An 18,513-nucleotide genomic window follows, 5' to 3' on the forward strand; every position below is an offset into this window, starting at 1 on the left:
AATGTTACAAACATCTAATGGGAAATTAAATAGTAGAAATGTCAATTTAGGTAAATCTTTTCTCAAGTTCATATTCCAATTGTTAAGACTTGACACAAATATTGAATCCTGTATCACACAAGGCAAACTCATATACATGTATTTTTCAAACTGGACCCCAGCAAGCATGACTCAAGAGAACCACATGGCACTATAATCCAAATTCAGTGGGATATTCTTCTGAAGAATAAGCTTAATAATAATATACTAATGGAAAAGCTTATGCTTCCTCTAAATAGTAAAATATAATATTGCCAGTTGGATAGACTGCACAACAATAATTTTCTTAGATGTCACATCATGACAGTTATGCCACAGCACAACAGATCATGAGAAACATCACCTCTTTGTCAATGGCTGCTTCGAGTTCAGGATAGCCTGCTTTATCAAGCTGGATATCTGGAAACAGATCTTCAATTAGACTCAGAAATAAGGGTTCATCTTCATCAATCTAGTGAAAATCAGGAAAATAAAAATCCACACAGATTAAAACCTGCTTTATTTATTTTATCATTAAAAAAACCAACCCAACATCTAAGTCCTGAAGATATAAAGAAATGCTTAAGAACATAAGGAGCCATCTATGGTAATCGGCTAGGTGCTAAACACTAGAAGGAACACAGCAGAGACTGTGATGTTCATCATGTAATCCTTCTATTAGTCAAAATAAATCACTAACATAATTCTTATTGTACATTTTAGCAATAACATTTAGAAAATTATTTGACTGTTTTATTTGGTGTAAAAAAAAAGAAAAAAAAAAGGCAAAGTATCACTACAACAGAAGAGGGTTGTTAGCTGTTTAGACAGGTGAGATGGCATGCATTACTATGAATAACAGATTCTTTCAAAAGAGTGGCTAAATATCTAAGACAAAGTTTTTGAAGAAGTTACTGCACAGACATCTATTTTGACACTTATTTCTAAAGGCTGAGAGGGAAATATGGTAAAAAAAAACTCTAAAAAATTCAAGGTTCAATCCAGTTAGGAAGCCAAGCAACAGACAGCCCTTTGTTCACTCCCTCCTCAGCCTCACACAGGGTACAATGAGAAATTTATCCCAGCCAAAATGTTCCACTCAGAGAATGATACATTTCCAAGCTAGCTTCAGTATAAAAGGTCACATGCAATCTTCTAGTGATCATGTAGCTCCAAAGTGCTATTTAAATTATTTATCAGGCCCTCAGAACTTACCAGTTTAGACAGGTTCATATCTCTCAGCACACGCATGACAATGGTAGATTCAGTGTCTGTGGGATTTGCTCTTTTTGCTGCYCCCAGTGTACGTAGCACAGACAAGATGTTCCTCAAACCAAAATCATAATGCACCTAGAAAGTATGTCAAGTTTGGGAAAATTTTCTCCAAGTTAACAGGGATGAAACAGTTCTTATTTACTATTTAAGATATGGATGGATATGTAGGAGAAGTGACAGATGTGTTTCAAATGCCTCCAAACATTCAAACTATTTTTTTGCTGTATGACTGTGGATGACTTCACTCTCCAAATCTGCTATTATCTATTAAAACGTAACGTGTGACAGAAAAAAAAAAGTAAACACAAGTCACTGAATCAAGATAGAGTTCCCCAGGGCTATTGAGAAATACTTTTGTCAGTATTATTCTGAATTCTCTGTGGCCTTGGAAGCTGAGAAACATCTATACAAGCACAGGCAGCACAAAACAAATGCCTTCAATCCACTCTGTAAGACCAGCAAAGGCTGTACATAAAGCCTTTATTTGTCTCAGCCATGACCATTCCTTAAAGTTAAATCTTAATAAGAAGAAATGTTCTGAATGAAAGCCCCATTCTTGCACTGCCAACMTGCAGCAGGAGCTAACCTTCCAGGATAGCAGAGGGGCGCATTACTAAATTGCAAGTGTAACTTAGCTTACTTAGTGAACATGAACCTGTCCATTTTCTTCACATTAATATTTTCTGACTTCATATAAAGTTTTTCCTTAAAATAATCAGGTTCCATCATATGAATATAATCACCTGCTTTGACAGTTGCTCTTCACAYAGCTTGTACAGTGTAAAGAACTTCCGTGCCAACACAACATTAGCAACAAAACCACAACTAGCCAATTTAACACGAATTATGATTTGACGATCAGGAATCATCATAGCCACAGAACGGAAATTGATCTTCAAGTTTTCAGGAAGTTCTTGCCGTCCAGCATATCCTGGATTCTGGAGAGGAAAAATAAGTGTTGAAGCTGAGTGTGCCTTGCACAAACAGAAGAATCAACAAAGGAATGTGTCATCTTAGTAGATAAAAATAATTTGTTGGCTTTAAGTCACATGTCAAAATTAATTGCCACGCAGATTTATCACCATATCTCTACAGAACTTTTACCCCTTTTACATCCATGAGATATGAAAAATGTTCCACCTAAGCATTTCAAATCTGAGTTGRTTTTATATTTCCTATTTTTACTGGCTACTTCTACCATATCTCTATGGTGATTTTTCTGTAATTGTTGCAAAAATTTTGGGAGCCAGAATCTGGCATGCACAAGAAATCTGCATAGAGATAATAGTTCGTATTTATGGTGCTGCCTGCATTTGTTARTTGCACGTGCTTGATATTATTGAAACAACACCCTGTAAACTGTCCTTGCAGTAATGCTYAACATTCTCAAACTATCAGTGAGTTTGTTCTAAGACCTGGCTGACATTAGAGTTAGAAAATACATTTAATACACAAAGTTAGCCTCAATTATTTTACGATCATCATTGGCATATTAGAAACTTACTGAAAACTTACCATAGTAAGAAAGATGCCAAATTCTGGGTTCATTTCCACATTGTCTCCATCAGTAAAAACAAACCTTTTTTCACGTTTTTTCTTACATGTCAACACAATTGCTATTTGCTGTGCAGCTACTGATAGTACTGGTAAATCAATACGATTGAATTCATCAAAGCAACCCCAGGAGCCAGACTGAGCAAGACCTTCAAAGAGAAAAGCAACTAAGCATATCACCATTAYGTTTTTAATTCTTTTTGGGGTTTAACTGCTACCTTTGGGGGCAATTCACAAGCCACAACTTAGGTTAATCTACCTCAGGGGAAAAAAAAAGTGTTTATTTTTGGGGGTTGGGAAAGGGACAAAGAGAAGYATTTTAATTTTTTTCAAGTGAGAATATACAAGTTCCCAAAGTTTTCAAGATTGTCTAGGACACTATCTTCTTTGATTTCTTCTGCTTTTCTAATATCTTGAATGTTTTTCTTTCCCTATTTACCCCCCAAGAAAAATTCCTCCAGTAATTCTATGAAGAAATGACARGTTGTCAATAGTTTATTGCACATATTACAATGAACAATACAGTTGTGTTCCCTGAAAACGATGTTGGAGATCAGTCTGTGCCAGAACCGCATTTTTCCTGAGATATTTTGGAGAAAACAAAACAAAATCATAGATGCAGTCACTTGCAACCATACAGTAGCCAAGAACCTCTATCTGATCTCTAATTTGACATCTGCCATGGCTGATGGGTGTCAATTTCAGATGCCTAAAAAAATTCACCTGCACCTAACTTCAGTGAGCTCTGCCAATTGCTTTTAACATATATAGTACTATCCATACATTTCCTTCTAGTGATAGGAACTTCAACATTTAAAGGAGGCAAAATACTGAAATTCATAACAAGATATTAATTACATGCATTTATTAAAAGGCTGAAACCATCTGCCAGTTATGCATCCACACTGTTTTATAGGGATGTCCTCTTAGCATTTGAAACTTCCACATAGTTCTTAAAATCATATAACCTCAGAATATCCTGATCTATAAAGAGTGCATGAGGATCAACAAGTAGAACTCCTRACTCCACAAAGGGGAATCTAAAAGTCAAACCGTACATATAAGATTGTTGTCTAAGCACTGTTTGGACATTAACAGGCTTGAGACCCCAATGACTTCCTTGGAGAGTTTGTTCCAGTGCTTGGCCACATTCTCAGTGAATATCTAASTTAAACTTCACCTGATGCAGCTTCAAGCCATTCCCCCATACCAGACATCAGACAGATCAGCATCTCCATCTCCACTCCCCCATCATGAGGAAGTTTTAAACAGCAATGAGGGCACTCCTCAGTCTCCTTTCTCCCAAAATAAAAAAAACCAAAATAAAAACATGGTATGTGCAGCTGTTCCTTTGAAGTCATGCCCTCTAGCTCTTTCACCATCTCTTTTGCTCTCATTTGGACACATTCCAGTTGTTATATATGCTCTTATATTGTGGACTCCAGAACTGCAGAGAGTGCTTGAGACGAGGCCACTCCAAAGCTGAATATGGTGGAACMATCAATCACTTTCTCTGCCCAGTTRGTCATACTGTGCTTTGARAAYCCAGAAAACAGCTGTCTGTTTGGTCAACAGCTTACCTTTGGCCCACATCTTACCTTTGAAGATCCTCCCTAGTCCTCGGAAATCCATCTGGTCTGAACAGTTGAAGACCACCACGTATTTTCCAAGGCACCGTCCCATATCTTTCACAGTTTCAGTTTTTCCAGTTCCTGCAGGTCCYACAGGTGCTCCCCCCATGTTCATGCCCAAAGCTTGAGCCAAAGTGATGTAACATCTAAAAGGCMACAATCAATCAGYTGCAGCWGACTGTCTTCTCTATAGTGCCAGARGAACATACACAAGGTCTGATTTAAGGAGAAAAGTGCTGAAATTACATACAACTAAAATTTGGATCAGTAAGGACAAAACCCCTTCACTCAGCCTCTGATGCAGGGAATATTAAGGTTCATTTCATTGTACATTAAGTGAATKAACAGCTAATCCTCAATAATCAGGATTATAAACCTGAAAGATCACAAGAACAGAAGAAAGCAGATGCAGAGATGCTGCCTAATCCTAGTTTCATTAGCTTGGATACTGAGTTATTTTATCTGGAGAAGTTTTGAGGAGTACAATAATGACAGACAGCCAAACTCCTTTCTCACCCATCTTTAAAATTTCATCACACAGTGCTTCCCATTTTCATAAATGAAACATCTATGTATAATGCAGCAAAACACCAGCTGATAATTACACATCAATAATAGCTCTAGAATTTTTTGTATAGAATAGTTAAAACAAACCAAACAGAACAAAACAAACAATGTCCTTATTTTGCCAATGATAGGTTATAAAGTATTCTTTGTGCTATTTGAGTTAGACAGGTAGACTTCTCTGTTAATGGGATTGCAATTCTTTCAACATCCTTTTAGATCAAAGATCTCTCAACGATTGCATCTGAATAAAATTGTTTTTCCTATCTATTCTTCTTTAGCTGTTTTCATTAGCTTGCCTGTAGTCACATACTTTTATCCTGTTTCTCTACATATTCTATCTGTTGGAAATAACTGATCCTCAGGTATATAGCATAAAGAAAGTCTCATATTTCATGTGTGTGTGAGACCATGCAAGCATTTGGGAGAAAATATGTTGGATATTATTCACATTACAGGGCAAAGAAACAAGCATATATTGAAGMATTCCATATAAAATTACTGAGTTTGACAAGACTGTGAAGGATAAACTCTGCAGAGATTATTTTTGCRTACAACAGGAATGACTAAATTGCTCTTGTAAAAGCCGAGGTTTGGCAGCAAAGAATAAAGAAATAAWATTCTTTTTTTTCACCTGTCTGTAAGAGGCGTTATGACAAGCCTGTCAGTACAGCCCAAGAATTCATTCTGGTATGTGAAGCTCACATCAGTGATCTTAATCACCATTTTATCAGAGTCTTCATTAAAATAAAATCTGCATTGTTTCAGCCACTCAAAGTCCGTAGGGCTCTTGATACGCWTGCAACACTAAGAAGAGAAGGAAGACAAGGCTGTGGCATTCATGGTTAACATTTAGTTTCACATTTATATTATGGCATTTAAGCAGTAGATGTAAAGGCAGCTCTGCAAACACAATGAAAGGCATAAATTACAGCTAGTGAGAAAAGAATAGTGGAGAACCTATCTGGATTTTTACCACAAAAATTGCTAATGTGTTACTTCTGAATCACATATGGAGGCAGAGGAACTTCAATCTTTAGATGAGTGTATCAAAATTCTAAATACAGATGAACAGTTCATAAGCCTCAAACAAGAGTCAAGTTCAGTTTAACCTTAAAATTGCCATTCCTTTTAGTCATCTCTACCTATCTGCTTTTATATGAGTAGGAAGCACATAATGTGATACTTGATTTTAAAAACTCCTATAAGAATTGTATGAAACCACAGGACTACTGGAAAAAAAAAGATATTTCAAGGTAGTGTTATGGTGTAATATTATCTAATAAATTCAATAGAGCTGAGAGTAATCCAAAGTTGTCAGATTAAATATTAAAAGAAGATTTTTTAAAAATGTCATTCAGGTTGTTTCTGAAAATTACATTTTACATAAAATGATTATAGCTAAAAACAAACGATCCTACAATGAATAGGTAAGTGTGTACCTATCAACAATGGGCTAAAACTCAATAGCTCTTTTCTCAGACAGCTTAATTTCAGAATTAGGTCCAAGGCTTCCTACAGGTAAAAGGATATGCTAGCTTTAAGTCTGATTAAGCTAAATGTTTTCTCCTAATTTTAGCATCCTGTGTCAGCATGAGAAGGAGTAAAGTGAATAAACAAATCCCTAAGTAATAATTAGGTATGCTATTGAAACTAGAAGACAAGGAATAGCAGTTTCAACCAGCTTCAAAGCTTTTCCTGTACTATAACACTATATTCATTTTATTTACTCATGGAAATCCACAATGCAGTCCACAGAAAGGACAATTACTTGAAACAAAATGTATGAGGAAAAAGAAGTCCCTAACTGATCATGAAACAGAGGCATTTAACTTTAGTCGACCAACATGAAACATTATAAAACTCTGCTATTGCTTGGAGGGGAAAACACACTGAATTACTTAAAAAGAAACTAAGACATGGTTGAAGCATCAGCATTTTGAGCAATAATTATTACTGTCCTGAAATTAAGTCTTTATTTTAAGAGGCAGGAGGTCACAGGTAAAGTAATATTTTCTTGTTTTCATTTCACATTGTTTTATGCAGAAAAAACCTTATAACCCATTATCATTTTTTTTTATACTTACAAGACCATCAAAAATATCCCTCTGATGCACATGAATAGTGATTAATGTCTCATATTTAACTCGTTCAACTGGACTAAGGTCTTTTGTTGTCATATCTATCAACACGTTTAGAAGATCCAGGAAAAATTGGTTTGTCTTACGCATRACCTTTTTATCATTCTTGGCAAGGGTCAAAGCTTCTTCTGAGTCTCTTGTCCAAATCATTTGGATCCCCAACAAACCAACCTTAGAAACATAAAAGCATGTGTTTCATGATCTTTCCTCTTTCACCTAAAATGTACATTCACAGACACAGAAAAACTAAAGAAATGGTTTTYCTACTATATGTATAAAATTATTTTCCACACATTCAGGCAGAGGTCATTCAACCAATGCATTTGTTTTTTATGTCACAAATCCATCCATAAAATCATAGTTAAGTCTGCACTGCAATCTCACAGGTACTGCCTACAGTGTCTTGCTTATATAACAGCTCAATATAACTTACAGTATATATAAAAATACTACATGTAACAAATATACTTTATATAAATTATAACTAACCAGTAAATAATTGAGCTTAAATTTAAAATATTTTTCCAGTATTTCAGTCTTTATTACATCTCCAACAACATTCCTGATCACAAGTGAAGCTTCTACTACGAAAATAATTTTCCCTCAACACTACCCACAGTTTCAAATTTTAGCAATATAGAGCATTATCCTGAATATATTAACAAACATATAATTTCACTACTTTTCCTTCAGTAGTTAAGCATTAAGCTTGTAAAGAGATAGTGTCAACTTCATTACACTAATTTATTGCATTTAACATTGTTTTAAAAGAAGAGCTTTAGGGTAAGTTTTCTTCTTTTGGTTTCAGATAGATGAAGCATAACATACAAGACTGAGGTGTTTCTAATAAATTTAAATGCTAGTTTTGTGTTTAACACTGGCTACAACTATAAATGCAAAGACAAGAAAAATCCTGAAACCCATCTGTGAATAATTCTTCATTAATTCAATAATGATTTTACCTGGGCTGGGTAAGTCGAAAGAAATTCAGTAATCTGRAAACCTGTCTCTTGGATGTCCATAGCTGCCTGGCGGATAACTTGATGCAGTGATAGCTGGGATTCCTTCAAGAGAGAGCTGAGCCAAACTTCCACATTGCCTTCAGCCATGACAGGCCTAGTTAGCTCTAYAGTCTCACCCTCTCGTGAACTAATTGACAATATCTGATCATATATCTAACAAAAACAAAARCATCTTGGGTTTATATATATGTTGTTGATCTTTGCAATAATTTGTATTTTTCTGCAATCACTCCATTAAACTTACTTAAGTAACTAATAAGTTATATCAACTTGTTCAATGAAATAAATAGTAAAAATAAATAGTAGTGAATAGTAAAAACTATCAAATCATTACTTTGCTATGCAGAAAATCTTTAAACAAAACACTATCATGAACAAGGAGACAAACCCCAATACATTGACAATTCTGAATTTCACTAAAGTTTTAATGTCAATCATGTGCAATGTGCTCCAGGATAAYCCTGCTTGAACAGGGAGGCTGGACCAGGAGACCCATTGTGGTCCTTTCCAACCTTACCCATCTGTGATTCTGTGACAACTTTCCAGTCACATAAAGGAAACCTTCCCCCATTACTGGTGGGTTAATAGCCTAACAATTTACAGCCTTAGAATCAAAAATAATGGAAACAGAAAAGTTAAAGAACATGAGATATCAAAGTAATTTCAAAAGCATGGGAAGGTAACTACTTTCTTATAAAACATACATAAAAAGGGAAAAAATGTTGCTGTCTGTTCTTGTAAAGGGTCTAAGTGGAGTGCTGCTCTTCAAATACCATGTCTGAAGGCATAACAAGAACAACTGAGAAACAGGGGAGACACTAGATATACTTTTACTTACAATTAAAAATGAATAGAAAAGTACAAATACAGCAAATGTAAAGATAAGCTCATAAAGGCACCAAAGTTTTTTTGAGAGGATGTCACAGAAAACAATGGGTGGKTTTCTCTGAAATGTAAGCACTGGTGCAAATTTTTGTTTTGCTATTCTACACGAAGTTTCACTGTGACATAAATGAAGATATGAAACCAAACCTTAAATGAAGAAAGTCTACTCAGCATGAAATAGTTCATGAACGTGGTAAAATACCTGAATGCCTTATGCAACCAAATAGCTCTCTAAATTAGCAAGTATCCCACACTGTTAATGTGAAGGAATGTAACAGTGAGGTGTGGGCAATACCTACCTTTTCATGGAACCTGACAGTTTTAATGTTGTCAAACACGTTCAGCAGATGTGCCTGGATACTGTGAGAGTTGGATGCCTGGCCAAGGATTTCTAAGAGAGCAGGATCTGACACAAAGAAGAATCGTGGAAATARCAGGCGCTTTTTCTCCAGGTACCTACATTTTTTTTTTTTTTTAAATTGGTAGAGAAGCCGAGAGGGAGCAGATGGTAAGTGGTTTAGGTTAATTTATACATACTGTTCTCTTTAAAAGTGATATTTCTTACAATTTATTATTTCAACTTTTAGCTGTAGCAACAAGAATTTTTATCCATCATAAATTCATGTTAAGCCTCTGCTTTAGAGCTACTCTCAGTATCAGAAATCCTTTCACAGAAAACTTTTATTATTTGCTGAAACCTCAACACCAGTAAAAAGAAAATAAACTAAACTGAAATAAAATGTTTTTACATTAGTGTTTTTTTTTTTTTATTTGCCATTTAGACTTCTCAAGCTGAATTACTCCCAGGTGTGTGAAAAGTGTGAATGAGACTCACAAATCTAGACTGCCCTCTGGATTGAAACTAGGATGAAACAAGCTTTGATTTCAACAGAGATAGACAGCGAGTGACACCTTAACCAGAAATCAAATATTATCAATGAGTTGACAGAAATTTCTTTGGGAGTGTTGTATTATCCTGCTAACCTGTTTGTTCAGTTCAAATGAATTCATAGTAAAATAAGAGCATGATCTTTGCAAATTCATGGGACAGTACTTGAGCAACTGCTCTTTCCCTAGTTACACAATGCACAACCAACTGGCCACAAGAATGTTGTCTCATAGTAATCTTACCCTGTGAGTGATTTCTGACAGATCTCAAGCTGTTCCAGTAAATGTGGCAGTAACTGTCCCATTATTTCGTCTCCAACACAGCACTGAACAACATTGGGTATTTCATGAGCCCGGGTCATGATCCTTACCCAGGATTTATCAATGTTAGAAAAACTTTTTGCTTCCTGTTGAAACATGGCAATGAATGTGGAACGGAAGAAATGGAGGWAGAAGAGGGAAAATGCACCTGCTTGCAGAACAAGCACCTAGTAATCTCAACAACAATCTTCTCACTAGCAATGGCATGTCTTCCAGAAATTTTTCAGCTTAGAAAAACACAATTCTTTCTGCTTGCACAATAAAGCTTATTTTCGACTTGGCTGTCAAGCCTGCTATGTACATTCTCTTACAATCATTTTTATAGAAAAAGACAGAAAACTCATTATATTTGAAATAAGTGCTTCAAATCTGCAGGTTTTTTCCCTAAAACTAAAGTTCATTTTTCAATTTGAAAAGCCATGTAAGAAAGTTTAAGATAAGGATTCCTAGGTACTACTACGCTAGTAGTAGGTACTATAATAGTAGGCTACTACTAGGAACAGTGTTTAAATACATATTGGTTAACAGGTTTATAATCTAGAAATAAAAGGATCAAATAGCTCACGAAATTTTATTATTCTTTCTCACACCATACCTTCCATTGTTACTGCTTAACTAATTTCCTAGCAAGACCAGTTTTGTTAAATAGCAAAAGAAATTAAGTTTATGTTACTGCATCACTTATGACACCACAGTKAAGTTTTATTCTTAAAATGTTGATAAACAAACGGAAAAAAGGCATGTGTAGAAACCTTTGGAAGCTGCTTTGCTATGTCACCACCAATAAAAACAGCTTCTAAGTAAATCCACAAGTTCTGCACAGTCAGCCAGTTCTCAATTATATCTGTTGTGTTGGAAAGATAGTGCACCCATTTCTGAATCTGCGTCTTGAAGGGTGTATTGTATCTACAATTAAAAAAAAAAAAAAAAAAAAAAAAGAGACATTTCTTTATTTCAAGAAGAAAATAAGACCCTTGAAAAGCAGCGTAGTACTCACAGGATGAGGAGTAATTTTTTGTTTAAGATTTTTGAATTTCACTTAGAGCTTCCAATGAGATGAATTAAATCAAGTCGGCTCCAACTTGCTGCTGTGTATATAGGGGCATAGCACAGCTCTGACCCAACAGATGTTCAATAAGACTCTAAAGTAAAGTGATTTTAAAAGGGACCACACAACATCTTGAATGCTGTAAATTCAGAGAGTTCCTGAACTCTCCTAAACTTGTGCTTTCGAGCATCAGCCTGATGATCAGGTTCTGTGTTCCTGATTTGATCTGTGTGTTTTGGCATGTGAAACCAGACATAATAAAGATCCCTTTAACTGGGATTTTCAGCATCTTTGGCATAAGGCAATGACCTATCACAGAGGCAGAGTGGCAGTGCCTGCMATGCCTGTAGTATGCCTGCCATAACCAGGCAGTGTTCTACCTTATGTCCCCACTTCTTGCATCTGCCCAGTGGTTTATTTTAATCTGAACTGCTTCTACATGTTTTCAAAAGAACTTATTGGAGGGATACATTAAACACAAAATAAGAGCCCATGAACAGCTCAAGGACAAGGAAGTTCTTAGATTTCATTTAGTTGTTTATTTACCTTCTCTTCTGTGATAGATTTGTTCTCTGAAACAAATCCTTTTGCTAATATTTTTATCTCTCCCCCCATTCCCTCTCTCCGTTTCCTGTTACCTGTTACTCATGAGAGAACCAAGAATCATCAAGCTGTCCTCCAGGGTAGAAATTGTTTCTGATGTGCTGTCACCTCTTAAAAGAAGTTCTCCACGAGTTTTAAAGTTTGTGAAGATAAATGTTTTGTTATCCCATTCAGCGATCACTTGCTTTAACTTCTGCTCAATGTCTCTYTCCTTCACAGCGCTTATGCAGATATCCTTTTAAATAAACAGGATGCCAAAACAAACTGTGAATGATTGAAGTCCCTAGTATAGAAATCTAGCTCCTATTTCCTTTAACACTAGGTAAGGCTCATGAGCAACTATTTAGTAGAGAGATCRACAGATATGCAAATGCAATAGCTAATAATTTGTATATCACATCACAATTTAATCAACTCTGTGGGGAATAAAAGAATAACTTAGGGATTACTCTTCATATCTTTAATGTCACAAAGCTAGGAGCCCTCACAAATTAACTCCTAGGCCGAACTGCATGACCTTAAGAAAAGACCTTGACGCCACAATATATTTGCATCATTATTTTATACAAAAAAAACCTGAAGTGATAGTCCCTTTTTCTCTTCTTTCTATGGAGWTGTTTTGATTTCCTTCTTGCTACTGTTAATCCTTCCTATACTATACAACCATTGTTTGGTTTCATGTATCTATATTTCCTTCTTCACAATACCTCTATTTCCTCCTTATATCTCAGAAGTGGAGCCTCCATTATACTCTTCAGTTTGAAAGCTTCATTCTCCACGTCAAATTTGTGAGCAGTGAGATCTGTTATCTGCTTCCAGTGTCGAGGCATCATTGCTTTACTTGACATCTGCTCAAGCAATGGGCAACATTCACTGAAGTCCTCTATGGTCTTCTTCAGGTCGAAAAAAGGCTGCCACTGCTTTACAGCACGAGGGAGTTTACGGCACCTACATTGAGATCAAGCCAGCTYTTTCAAAAAGTTCCAAATATTCTTTCTTTTAAGCCACAGTATATGGTTTTAACAGCAGAACACATACCTTCCCAATTCAGGTTACCTGTAATTTGAATTGGAGCTTCTGTATGTGATCCTCCTTCTGAGATAATCTGTTTCCAATCTATTTCAATGACTGATAGCTGGGTAGGCACCTACAAGCTCCCCTTAAGGAGTGTAGCTGCAAAATTCTAATAATTCTGTGCAAACTATCTTCAAAACCAGTAGAAAGGCTTTATATCATGATTTCATGTTTTGGTGAGGCTGATGCAATGAATTCTAGAAAAACCCTGTTCCTCAGGATTTAATTCTTTGAATTGTTTGATTCTTGRTTTGATGAAAAGTTCAGCTTCTTGGCATGCATTTTGTAGAAAAACTATTCAGCAATTCACTAAACTCACTTTTGACATCTAGCATAAATCTGTCTCTCACAAATAACAATACTACAACAAAAAGGTGAAACTTCCCTTCTTGAACAAAATAAATAACAATTTTAACATATATTCCAAACTAACTTAAAAAGTTAGCCAAGAATCYGTCTGAGGAAAAATAATGCTCAACATTTAAAATCTAAACTTGTTTCTTGATTTTATGACATTGGTAATGGATATTTTTTTTCAATGTAAATTCACATTTTTTTTTGTGGCTCAGTAAATAAATACATGCCCATACAGAACTATTGGTGCTAACAAATTATAAACATATTCAAGAAGTACTTTGGGCAACTTTAACACAGAAGCAGCTTCTCACCTTTTTTGAAACTCCAAAAGTTCACTGTTAATTTTTTCAGTGTCTAATTCTGACCAAAGAATATCATAGTAACCGCTGATTGCGTCAATGACAGTGTTATATAGATTATAGAGTTTCTGTAACAGATTCAGTTGCTTCTTTATTTCCAGCAGTTGAGGATACCTAGTAACTGGCAAACCAAAAAGATCCTCTCCACCTGTRCAAGTAATATATTTCCGATAGAGATTATCACACCGATTCTAAGAAAGAAAAGTAATAAAAAATTAAATAAAATTAAATAAATAAATATTCAAGTGCTGAAATTATTATTACAACTTTATTAGACTAAAATCTAGGAAGTAATAGAAAGATATAGASAGATAATAACAGCTTACACTGTCAACAGTTTTGTCAACAATTTTCTTGAGAAAAGTAACTTTTAGCTAGCTTGGAGGCACATTTTTAGAAGCTGACAAGAAAGCCACTTACTTCATGTGGCACAGTGACAGARCAATAAATACAAAGATCGCACTTGAAAGAGGTGAAGCATGACATGCAAAGCAAAAAAAAAGGGGATACAGCAAATTCTACCTATCCAAGTATGCCTTGCAAATCTTTTACTGAATGTTGAAATAAGAATTAATACCATTAAAGCAGCAAAGAAAAACAATTTGTCAATTGTAATATAACTCAGGGAACATGGTAGGAAGTCAAACAAATAGCAGTACGGGAAAAGGAAAAGCATTAAAAGTCATCATCGCAGGAAGAGATATTAATCATGATACAAACATTTCAACAGGGAAAATTGTCAATTTAAATAGAAACTTTTAACTCTATGGGGCAAAGAAAAAAAAAACCAAAAAAAAAACCACACCATAATGAATGTAAGAATAGCCTACAGCCACATACGCTAAACTTCTGAGAAGACTCATCAGGATATTTGTATCTAGTAATCATTACTGATTACCCCTGTAGCCTTTCTGTTAACTCTTAAAAAAATCTAGATTTAAACAGGATTCCTTGCAAATTTATTTTTTAAATCCAACTTAGTTATCACTAAGTTAAAAAGGACTTTGGCAACTCAGTAACCCTATCTGTTAATGAAAATTCATTCAACTACTGGGATTCATTCTCAGAGCCTTTAGCTGTTACCTCACTTGTAAAAGGTATTAAGTTACATCTCAAAATTAACAGTACCTGGAATATAGTAAGCCTGTCACTGGCCTCCTGAGGTGTTAAGCCAACCACCATTGGCCCATTCTGAAAGGAAAAAAAAAAAGCAAAACAAAACAAAAAAACAAGTTAATTTAGAGGGTGAGAATAACTACAACATATTTCTAAACAGAATTTTCTAAATGCTAATCTCAAACATTTTTGCAGCTTCCAGATCCCCTTCCCACACCACATAACAACTGAACCAAGAGATTATGGTCAACCCACCAGAACAAGCACTTTTTAAAAAAGGATTAAAATTAAAAAAAAAAAAAAAAAAAAAAAAAGGCAATTAATTGTCTTTTGAATCCAGAAATGTTTCATTACACTATAAAACCTAGGCAATCATAGCTCGTTTTTTTAGTAAAAGTCAACATTTCTTGAAAGATGATACAAGACTAATTCAGCTGTATTCATTTATACTCTAATGAAAAAGTATGTTAGAGCCTAAGTCACTTGTGAATATATCCAGCTTCAGAAAACTTCTCACTTTTTAAYATAATTTCTCATTAATCCTAGTCTTCACATTTGCTCATGTTAACTAGACCTTTTTCATAAACTTTAAATATTTCAATTCTTAATTTTTAGGTATTGATTACCAGCATTACATACTTCAGCTACATACAGAACGTTAACAAAGCTCTCCTGCACTGAAACTCAACYGTCCTAACAAGAATAAACCTACTCAATAAAAGAGGCCCATCCCATCAATTGATCAAACCCAAAAATCTTTCCAAGCTCCCACTTGGCCTCAAAAATTCCTCTACTACAATAAAATAGAAACACTTGCCTGATCATAATCTGAATAGAACTGGGCACAGTCTTCAGAAAAAATCTTCACAGCACTAATAAGCTCCCCTCTGAAGTCTGGCTGCAAAGCAACGAGCTCATTCTGCACCTCATTTGCACGGATTAGCAGTTTTTCCCAAGTGTAGTGCAAAGTGTCCACTTTCTCTGTCTCTTCCTTGGCAACRAGTAGACCATATTTGTTCAACATAGCATAGGATTCCTGCCAGAAGGTTGGATCAAGAGATGTAAAATGGTACCTTCAGTTAACTTTGTATACCTATGTGTATACTATAATTTTAAATTTTTAAGAACAGAGAATGATTTGTTGGAAAAGAAACTCTGTTCTTTTTGCATAGCCATTATAAAAATCTGGCAAACCAACACCAAACTAGAAGGAATATGTTATATCCTTAGAGAATTGTTTTCCACTTGCACCACCAACATATGAACAGTCCACATACTGAAAACCCTTACTGAAGTTTCACAAAAACACAACTGAACTTAAGTTTCTGTACCCTACAAGGTAGGGTGTCAACGAACCTGTTGTATAACAGTTTTCATTTGAAAATCTCACTTCATGCAAAAATTATTTCCATTTATGTTTTCCAGTTTGATCAAATTGTAGGCAAATTGCAAAAATGGAAATGTAACTATCTGTCTAGATAACTGTGTAACCACTCCACTATATGGAAAGTATGTCAACTTCCCTTTCAAAAACCTGAAGCATCACTTCTTGTGCCAAGGGACTCGAGGTTCCTCCTCACAGAATTGGAAGCTTATAATGAAATTATGGGTAATCAGGAATTATAAACATGTCTTAGAAAAAAGAATTCTACTGAAAAATCAGTGGTGCATTTTGCCAAAATAYAGCATTCTTAAATAAATACTCTGGTCAAGAATGCAGAGAAACAGTCACCATCTGTTTTTAATTCTGTCATTTGTCAGATGTCCAGTAAATGCTGACTGTTAACTTCTTAAGGAAAGTCAGTTGCTTTTGTTTATTTTAACCTATTTTATAGCTGATTAAAGCAATCAATCTCATATAGTCTGCTTAACATTAGCTTTTTACTCCTCTGTAGGCTTAGCTAAAAAAAAAAAAAAAACAAAAACCACAAACTAGGAATCACGTTCCTTTTCACCCACAGACTTSTTCCACAAAGTGTGAAAAGATTTCTTGCATGAAATATCTGTATTCTGATCTTCTGATCGCTTACCTACAGCACTCAATTTCTGTACAATTTGCAAAAGCACCTCTCACCTCAGCAAGTTTACATTTACCCAAATCAAAATTTCACACAAAAAGGTTTACAGGAACACAACAGGTTTGTCACTCAACATTCAACACATATTAAATCATACATTTTCAATGAACACTGTTAAGTTTCACCCAGAAAATAACTGCTCTGTTGAAACAGTACCCATACATGCAACATTCCCACCAGCTACCTCAATGGGACCAATTTGAGAGTCAATAGATGTCTGTAATTCTCTGATCTCTTTTAAAGCTGACATGGCTATTCTGATATCATCCAAGTCCATGATGCTGCGATTTAACTTCTTGCCAGTTTCCTCTATAAAAGTTAAAATTTCTTCCATCTGTCTTCGATACTTCTTATTGCAATGATACCCCAGCAAAGTCATCCAGGCTTTGGTTTCTGATCTCAGTGCTATCTTCAGATCAGCTAAAAACATTGAACAATTAATAGATTTTAGATATTGCAGATATTTTTTAAGATGCATTCTTAATCTTTTTTATTACATGTACTTTCTTCCATGCCAGTTCTGGTTTTGCACTCTAACCATTCACACACACATACAATGAAATTATACAGACACATTGAAGTGGTTTATAAAATTGCTTGCAATTCACAATTGCTTTTCTCCTATCCTTCTCAGAATTTATCATCTTTACTACAGAAAAGGTCATCTAAAAACATTGAACAATAATACATATTAGATACCATAGACATTCTTAGGATGTACCTACTGCAAAAATGAGACTGGACTCCATATTTGTGGCCTAGTTCATATAATATATATATATACAAAGTTTGTATATATATATATTTATATATATATATATATATATACAAACTTCTGTCTGATACATCACTAAGAAATTGGTAAATATTCTCATCTAAGTCTAATTTTTTTACAAAAATTAATCTTCAAAAAATAATGTAAGAAGTCTAATTATGAAAGCTGAAGAAACAAAGATCAATCAYAGCATCAGTGGAACAAAATAACTTAAATAGAAGTGGGTTTAGCTGTCTCACTGCATGCAGCCAGGCTAGGAAAAAAGCAACACAAACTTGCCATCTTACTCCCTTGAAATATGTGAGTTTTCTGTCACTGGGAATCAATGACAGAAGGGTAGRCAAACATCTACCATCCACCCCGTAAGTGAGCAGAAGTATCCAAGTGGGGTAAATAAACTCCAGCTGAGCCTCACAGATATTCTTGTGTTAGKGTTTTGTTTGCATGCATTTACAGCCAAAACAGCAAATAGCCCTTCTCTCTCTCTTTCTGCTTTCCATTTGAATTCAAAACTAAGTCATATCTCTCCTTCCTACTGGAGTCATAAAGTGTACATCTCTGAAGAGAAGCTGAGCCCTACCTGTGTACAGTGCAATAGCTCCCACACAGATGTATTCAGGCTCAGAATCGATTTTCAGGTCCAAGTCATGGAAATGCAGAATTTCAGATTCAAATTCAGAGAGCAATGGATTTCCATCCATCAGTTTATCAATGGTTTCCTCCCTGTCCCTCTGCCATATATGGTGGTAACAACTAAAACTCTCCAAAGCTTTAAGAACTTCCTGAAAGACATTTACAAGTTCA

General features: G+C 35.1%; 1 protein-coding gene across 1 annotated transcript in view; it reads right to left on the reverse strand.

The window, feature by feature from the left end:
• Window positions 1–18,513, reverse strand: part of DNAH5 (dynein axonemal heavy chain 5) — a 114,097-nt gene that overhangs the window by 58,522 nt on the left and 37,062 nt on the right. Inside the window, exons 23-40 of the mRNA XM_057390394.1 lie at window positions 18,290–18,491; window positions 17,119–17,354; window positions 15,674–15,892; window positions 14,869–14,931; window positions 13,693–13,931; window positions 12,658–12,898; window positions 11,986–12,185; window positions 11,052–11,205; window positions 10,222–10,385; window positions 9,390–9,546; window positions 8,146–8,358; window positions 7,130–7,354; window positions 5,677–5,849; window positions 4,446–4,624; window positions 2,809–2,996; window positions 2,037–2,231; window positions 1,234–1,368; window positions 383–490 (exon numbers count right to left, since the gene is read on the reverse strand). Coding sequence (XP_057246377.1) covers window positions 383–490; window positions 1,234–1,368; window positions 2,037–2,231; window positions 2,809–2,996; window positions 4,446–4,624; window positions 5,677–5,849; window positions 7,130–7,354; window positions 8,146–8,358; window positions 9,390–9,546; window positions 10,222–10,385; window positions 11,052–11,205; window positions 11,986–12,185; window positions 12,658–12,898; window positions 13,693–13,931; window positions 14,869–14,931; window positions 15,674–15,892; window positions 17,119–17,354; window positions 18,290–18,491 — 3,291 coding nt within the window. The remainder of the gene's footprint in view (window positions 1–382; window positions 491–1,233; window positions 1,369–2,036; window positions 2,232–2,808; window positions 2,997–4,445; window positions 4,625–5,676; window positions 5,850–7,129; window positions 7,355–8,145; window positions 8,359–9,389; window positions 9,547–10,221; window positions 10,386–11,051; window positions 11,206–11,985; window positions 12,186–12,657; window positions 12,899–13,692; window positions 13,932–14,868; window positions 14,932–15,673; window positions 15,893–17,118; window positions 17,355–18,289; window positions 18,492–18,513) is intronic.

The sequence above is a fragment of the Malurus melanocephalus genome, unplaced genomic scaffold, assembly GCF_030028575.1.
Source record: "Malurus melanocephalus ecotype Western Australia unplaced genomic scaffold, MMel_1.1 scaffold_25, whole genome shotgun sequence".
Classification (NCBI taxonomy): Eukaryota; Metazoa; Chordata; class Aves; order Passeriformes; family Maluridae; genus Malurus; species Malurus melanocephalus.